The sequence below is a fragment of the Arachis duranensis genome, chromosome 8 (genome assembly GCF_000817695.3).
Source record: "Arachis duranensis cultivar V14167 chromosome 8, aradu.V14167.gnm2.J7QH, whole genome shotgun sequence".
NCBI lineage: Eukaryota > Viridiplantae > Streptophyta > Magnoliopsida > Fabales > Fabaceae > Arachis > Arachis duranensis.
In genome coordinates, this window is record NC_029779.3 from 10479442 (window position 1) to 10486779 (window position 7338).

At 37.3% G+C, this 7338-nt stretch overlaps 1 protein-coding gene across 1 annotated transcript; it reads right to left on the reverse strand.

Moving 5' to 3' along the window:
- Positions 1-491: 491 nt before the first annotated feature.
- LOC107460708 (protein ROLLING AND ERECT LEAF 2) lies at positions 492-6555 on the reverse strand. Its single transcript, XM_016079096.3, has 4 exons — positions 4394-6555; positions 3591-3805; positions 2891-3114; positions 492-2110 (listed from the first exon to the last, which is right to left on the reverse strand). Exons 1-4 carry the CDS (start codon positions 5967-5969, stop codon positions 1315-1317), a joined length of 2811 nt encoding a protein of 936 aa, XP_015934582.1. The 5' UTR covers positions 5970-6555; the 3' UTR covers positions 492-1314.
- Between the last annotated feature and the right edge of the window lie 783 nt (positions 6556-7338).

The following is a 7338-nucleotide window of genomic DNA, read 5'->3' on the forward strand; positions in this document are numbered from 1 at the left end:
TTTTTTTTCAAATGCCTCGTTGTCTTTCGAAATAATTGTCAGAGACTATTTTAGGTTTTCTCTTAAAATTAACTATATCATAAAAAGATATAGTTAAAATATTAACACATTAAATTATACACCGATTTTCTATTGTTATATAACCAATCACTTTCAGAAAATAAAGCTCTTTGGGTTTTTCTCTTAAAATTAACTATATGATAAAAAGATATAGTTAAAATATTAACACATTAAATTATACACCGATTTTCTATTGTTATATAAGTAATCACTTTCAGAAAATAAAGCTCTTGCATCAAATGGAACTTCTTTCACCTTAGGAGGAGTTTAAGAATAATCTTAAACGGGACTGTCCCTCTATTTAAGCAGTTCTTTATTTTATTTGTTTTGTTTTTCTTTGTTTAGTTTATTTCAGTCACCAAAAATATGGTGCATTTGTAAGATTGAATAAACAACTATAATGCATATACACTAAAATCAACCACCAAAACTAGTCACCAATATAAAATATATGTCGAAATACAAATTACAGACACACATTGAAAATAAATTAAACCACATATATTTCTACACAAATATATTGATGGCTAATTTTAGTGACTGATTTTGGTGTATGAATAGCATTTTTGCTAATTAAAAACCCACCAACAATGCTACGACTCTTGCTTTCCAAGCAGAGTTCAACCTCTCTTCACACACTCCCATTCATCTTCAAACTCTCCATTCTTCCTTCACTTTCTCTAGACCTGGTAGTCCTTCATGTATATGCACTTCAGATTCACAATTCAAAATTTGGCCTAGCAATTGCATATAACAACTTGGGTAACACTAGTAACACTAACTAGAAAGAAAGGATAATACAACAAATTAAAGCACATTTTGCTTCACTTGATCATTCTTGAAACTCTTGCTAACATCCTGTCTCCTCCTACTCCTAGAGTCCTAGGCATATGGAATAAAATATACAACCACCTACAACCAATTAACCAATAAATGAATTTTTCTGTACAAAATTTTACCTAACTGTAGGATGAAGTGTGTTACAGGACATGATTTAAGATAACTACTTCCTGAACATTGAGCACCCCAAACCTTTGTTGCTGAAAGTTATTCTAAGATAGAACCTCTTGTATGGTATATTTCAAGAGGCACTTCCCTACGGTACAACATTAATTCTAGCTGCAAAAATGGTGGTTAGTGCTAAATCTCCGATGCATAATAGATCCCATGCTCTCTAAACTCCCTCATTCGATCCACACTTGGGTAAATGCAATCTCAAGCCATAAAATCGAAACAAGACAGCTAGCATCTCTATTACGAGGCTTTAGTGTTTTGAAGCCTGACTTGCTCATGAGCCTTCACCACCTCTGAAGTGAAACTTTCTAATGTCTTAAATATGGGAATTAAACCTGCTTGTAAACTATTAGAAGCTGCATCGCGGGCCTGCTTGATGGCTTCTTTATGCCTTGCTCTCTCTTCATGCAATCTCTTCTTCATAGAATCTAGATCCACTTTTAGATCATCTAGTGGTGAAACACCACTTTCAGAATGACCCTTTGACAGTGCTGTCTTCTGCGAAACTTTATCATGCACATGTTCTGCATCTCCCATTTCCCTGCGCAAGGTTCGAAGCTGCATCTCAAAGTCTTTCTTCAGATACTCTGCTTTGATTCTCTGACGTTGCGCCTCGTCTTGCTTCTCCCATAGCTCATGTAGTCTTTGGGCAAATTCATGCATGGCATCTGCCACCCCCCTTTCTGATATTCTACTCATTGCTTGATGCCAATCATTGCAGATCACAAAAACTGGCGGAGCTCCAATTCGACTAGGAGAGAAGGGGACAACACCATCAGCGGTTTCTTCAGGTTCATCGAGAAGGCACCTTCTGAGCCACTCGTTCAGATTTTCAACATATGATTTTTGCATCCTGACCCAATTGTTGAACTGACTGCACCAATTTAGAAGCTCCTTTTCAAGTTCTAGGATGGCCTTCAAACTTTCGTCTCTTTGTAAACCAGTGTTAATTTTAAGAGAGTGAGTTTTACTCTCCATGATAGCTTGGAACTGTTTCTCATGGCATTTGAGCATGAATTTCCACATTCTTGTCAATCTGTTTCAAATGGACTATTAGTCAAATCAAGTCGTAGACAATATAGCAAAGGGAGAAGCCAAGAACAATTCAACCATGATTGAAAACACAAGATTTTGACATACAAAAGCAGAAAGGATAATGTTAATAATGACACCTCAAACAAGTGTTCAACCAGCTCCCATTTTACAAGAGATGATCCCTTTTATCATCTATTTAGCCTCCAAAAGATATAAGCACACGTTATTGAAGATAAAAATCCTCAATTAAATATCTGAGCTGCCATGTTAAAAACCTCATAATCACCATCCATTCTCGACCTCCTTCATCCAAGAGTTTCCACTAGGAATTTCCCATCCTTATATGGGCATGGATAGAGGGTGATATTTTGTTAATGAAACTTGATGGAGACCAATTGGCTGAAGCATCTTTTGAGGACAAAAGGAGGGTTTAACTTGGTTAAATTTCCCGAAAGATACATTATAACAATTACAGGTTCACTGTCTCAGATCTAAATGCACACACAAAGACATTAAATCAAGGCCAAAATGATGTGACGCTTCAACTTTTGCTGGGACTAGATAAGAATAATCATTAATACATCATTACTCACTTCAATCTAATCCTTAAAGGGAAGAAGAAACAGCCAAACAAACTGATATTTGAAATAATACCCCCACCCACCCTGCTCCTCTTCCCAACCAAAAATATTTCCCTTTCAAAGACTGTCTTGATGGTAAGACGCTACCAAGCACTCACAGATAAACATTAACATAGTGATTAAGTGAAGAAATTCAATACCCAGTAATCAAAGCTGCAAGTTGAGGCTGCAATTCATCATCCCTCAATTTGTGTATCCGCAATGATATGGCTTCCACAGTTCTGATGGAAATATTTATTTTTGTCAGCAACTTTTTTATTGATGCCTCAGTAGCATCAATTTTAGTAGATTCAGCTCCTCGATTATCCAATGTTTTCAGCCTCTTGCATTGTTTCTCATAAATAGATCGTAACCTCTCTTCATCCTGAGAACAGAGAAAAATTATGAACATGTAAACACAACTGAAATGAGCAAAGAAAAAAATTACCTAAGCTAGAATAAATATGAAACAAACAATCCATGCTCACGATTGACATATCCAAGACATACTGGACCTCAAATAACAGAGTTTAATCCTCTCCAACACGTGGTTGTCAAACGGAAACTATATGAAGGGAATGTAGAAGCTTTTTTTTCCCTAAAAAATTAGATTATATTGACAAATAGATCATTTTAGGTCCTACCATTTATAATTAACAGATCATTTGTGTAAGAGAAGATGGAGACTCACATGCAGTTGTTTTCATGTGAAGTTGATTGTTGAAAACTATTAAAAGATTTGACATGTTTGACTAAATTATCATTTAACAATTCTTAACTATCACTTTCACCCAACTACATGTGAGTTTCCACCGTAAAAGAATCTAACCTCTTGGTTAATTTCAATAGTCATATTCATACCTTAACTTCCTTATACAGTTTCTTCTCCCATGCATAAAGTTTCTCCAAAGTAGATGAAAGGTTTAAAGGATTTGTATTGAACTCTCTCCCAGGTTCACCACAATATGCTTTTGCCATTTTCATTGCCCTAGAAGATAACTGCACTGGAGGCCTAGATGGAGGATGTGACGGTAACCTAGAAGGTGCCAATGAATGTACGATTCTGGAAAACATAACTGGAGGAAAAAACACATCAGGATATTAGATCTGGAAACAGTAACATTCACAACATTTAGTTCATTAAAATACTTAGAGGCCACTGTTTATGGTGGTATGGAGAGTAAAAATTCAAAGAATGAAATCAATAAAATCCCACAACATATATTTAGTAGAAAAATCATCTGAAGAATTCATCTTACATAGACCATTATGTCAGACGGCACCTGCATTTTCTTGAGGCTTATGAAATCACAATCAATCTACAGCTGAAAGCCTTAAAACAACTATTCCAAAATAAACCTGCTTCCATTTAATCAAGTAAACAGCTCATTGATAACATCAAAATCTAATTTTATTAGGTTAATGTGGTACAACACATGCCTCTATTTATCTTCTAATGATTGCTTAAAGAAGTTCCCCCACCTGAACAGGTTCATCACTCAACCAAAGAAGCAAAGAAAAGCAACATTAACATAATACACATTAATAGCTGTCTATAATGGAGCAACAACACTAGTATACACACACAGAATCAAAAGCTAACAAACCACAAGAATCTAACAAGAATGCTATGAAACGAAGAACGTCTAGAATCACATTGATACCTTTGAATGGAGCAACCCTGGACCGATAAGGTGGCTTGCAAGCCTCAAGAAGAAGTGCAACCTCCTTCCCAACATTAGAGGCAGTCTCAAACTCATCCCTGATTTCCTGAACAACCTCTTTTAAATCCCTGGTTCCATGAGGAGACAAAGTGGTCAAGCTACTCATTTTTGAAGAAGAATCACCCCCATCAACTGCCGAGACGGTTGCTTCTACCTCAAAAGTCACCCCTTTCTTCCTTCCTAACCGCTCCCCATCCTCCTCCTCCTCCTCAGGGGAGCTCCTAGAAACAATGGTGTCAGGGCTGCTGCTAGTCTTAATCTCCTTCTCATGAAGGGAACCAGAACCACCACCACTATCATCACTGCTTCCATGGAACCTCACGGTCTTATTGGAACTTCCCTCACCATTTTTCCTTCGTTGTTTTCGTTGTTGGGGCATTGATACTGGCACTGCCTTTGAATTTGAGGTACCTTCTCCAAAATCCCTCTCCCTAAAATGTTGTTTTTGTTGTTGGTGGTTTTGCATTGGTGGTGCTTTTTCCTCATTCAATATCTTCTTCTTCTCCTTCTCCCTGTGGTTATGGAGAACCTCCTTCAGCACTTTCGAATCCGGGCTACTAGAAATCGAACCAAACCCATACCTCCCCTGAGAAGATAGATAACCCGAGTAACCATTGTCATAACTATCAAACACATTCAAAAAATCCCATGCTGAAACCCTCGGCGGAGATGGGGGTGCCGGAGGCGGCGGAGGCGCCGCCGGCGAAGCTGTCCTCTGTTGACCGTAGTAAGAATACTCCGCCCCCGGAGGCGGCGGAGAAGAACCGCTCGGAAACCCAAAATAACCACCAGCACCACCATTGTAACCAAACCCGTATCCACCATAACTATTTTGCGGGTCGGGCCATTGACCCGACTCTGCAACACGGGTCTGTGGCTCTTCGTAGATCATGGATCTTCCAGGAGGCGCGGTTCTCTTCATGTAGAAAGCATATGTATGATTACTATTATACCCTTCCCCTTGTGGATTGTGCCCCCAATCTTGTGGTTCATGATCATGGTAATATCCGTACCCGTAAGGTGGTGATGCTTCTTCGTCATCTTCTTCAATATCGTGCTCTTCCTCTTCGATGTGGATGTGGCCCGAAGAAGAAGAGCGCAATTCGGAATCTGAATCGGACAGGTGTATGTGTGACCCACCGTCGATCTCGTCGCTCCCGGAAGCATCGCCGCCATGCGAAATGGAAGTTGAAGAAGTTGAGGCCCTGATTTTGTTTTTGGTTTTGGTTTTTGTGTTTTTAGAGGGTTTTCCTTGGTCGGAGGGCAATGTGAGGACGGGGGAGCTGAGAGGGGAGGGGGAGGAGCCGGTGACGGAGGCGGAGGCGGTGGCGAAGACGAGGTCGTGGTCGGCGAATTTACGTAGCGCTTCGCCGATGTCTCTGAGGGAGTGGAAATAGGCGACGTGAGCAGCGGCGAGGGCGTAGCGGTGGTCGGAAGCGGCTCTGAGGAAGTCCCGTCGTTCTCTGCAGAGAGTGACGAGTGGGAGGTGGTCCACCTTGGAGCCTCCGCATCCCATGTTCGTCACGGCAGAAGCAGGGTCATGATGGTCATTCCACCATTGAGACAAAGAAAGAAGAAGGAGTGGTGTTTGTTTGTGTTGATGAGTTTCGTACTGTTCAGTGTTTCAGTCAGCTCTGCATTCTTTTAGAGAGAGAGAGAGAGAGCATGAAAATGCGTGTGTGTTTGGGGTGGAAAACGAGGGAGAGATCAAGCCGTTAAAATGCAAAGAGAGATGTATGGATTCATCAGGGTTCAGGGAACCAGCAGAATCATTTCCAATCACCCCTCAGATATTAATTTTTAAATTTAATTTAAGCGGAAATATTATTAAATTAGTCAAAAATTGAAGAGGGAAGGAGGGATGTTATGTTGTTATTATTATAGTGTGTGAATAATTAATAATGATGATAAAGAAATGGAGGAAAGTAGGAAAGTAGCATGGAGATTGGTGAAGAGTTGGGGGGGCTTTCTGATTCAGAGGGTCACAGAATGAATAGTTAATAGCAATGGCAACAGCGGCAGCAGCAAAAACAACAACACAGAACGAAGAAGGAAGGAAGGAAGGAAAAAATAAGAGGAGGAGAAGAATGAAAAAAACTCGTGGAACCCGCACCCGCCATTTGCAACGGGCCCCTTCCCCATTATTATAATTTATTACCATTTTTCATTAATTTAATTTTTGATAAAGGATCATCTGTAAGGCTCATCTAAGGAGACTAAAGAGTAAGGAGTGCTGCTATTTAATTATGTTTTTTGTTTTTTATATTAATAATTTGAAAAGATAAAAGTTAAACATTTTTGTTAAAATTAAAAAAATGCAGTAATTTATTTGTTACTTCAATTGGCATATCTTTTTAAGGAGTTTAATACTTTTATTTTTTAAAGTACATTACCATTTATGAACGTGTATAAATACAGAAATATAATTATTTATATATCATTTATCAGTTTAAAATTTTAAAAATAATTTTATAACATAATATCATATCTTTAAAATCTAGAAGTTAATTTTTGTTTTCCAACATAAAAACATTTTAACATAATGCAACAAAAGAGGAAAACAAATTATTTTTTAAAACAATAATTCATTAAAATAAATATAAAAAAGTTATACATAATACCTAATTTATGTATTATCTTATAAATAAAAATTATTTTTCATATTTCATCCAAAAAGGGAAACAATTTTGTAAAAGCTAATTAATTCAATAAAATTTGAGAAATGATAATGTCTATTTTATTTTTTATAATATTATTTCACACATAATTTTTTTATATTATGTGTTTGTATAAATTTATAAAAAATGATATTATTAAAATAAAAATAACAATATCTATTTTATAATTATATATATAATAAAAATTTATATATAATTATTTTTATA

Coding starts and splice junctions, on each gene's coding strand:
- LOC107460708 (XM_016079096.3), bottom strand. CDS start 5,969: ATGGGATGCGGAGGCTCCAAGGTGGACCACCTCCCACTCGTCACTCTC. Junction 3,806..4,393: donor CAGGGTTGCTCCATTCAAAG/GTATCAATGTGA, acceptor TTTTTCCTCCAG/TTATGTTTTCCAGAATCGTA. Junction 2,111..2,890: donor CTTGCAGCTTTGATTACTGG/GTATTGAATTTC, acceptor CATTTGAAACAG/ATTGACAAGAATGTGGAAAT.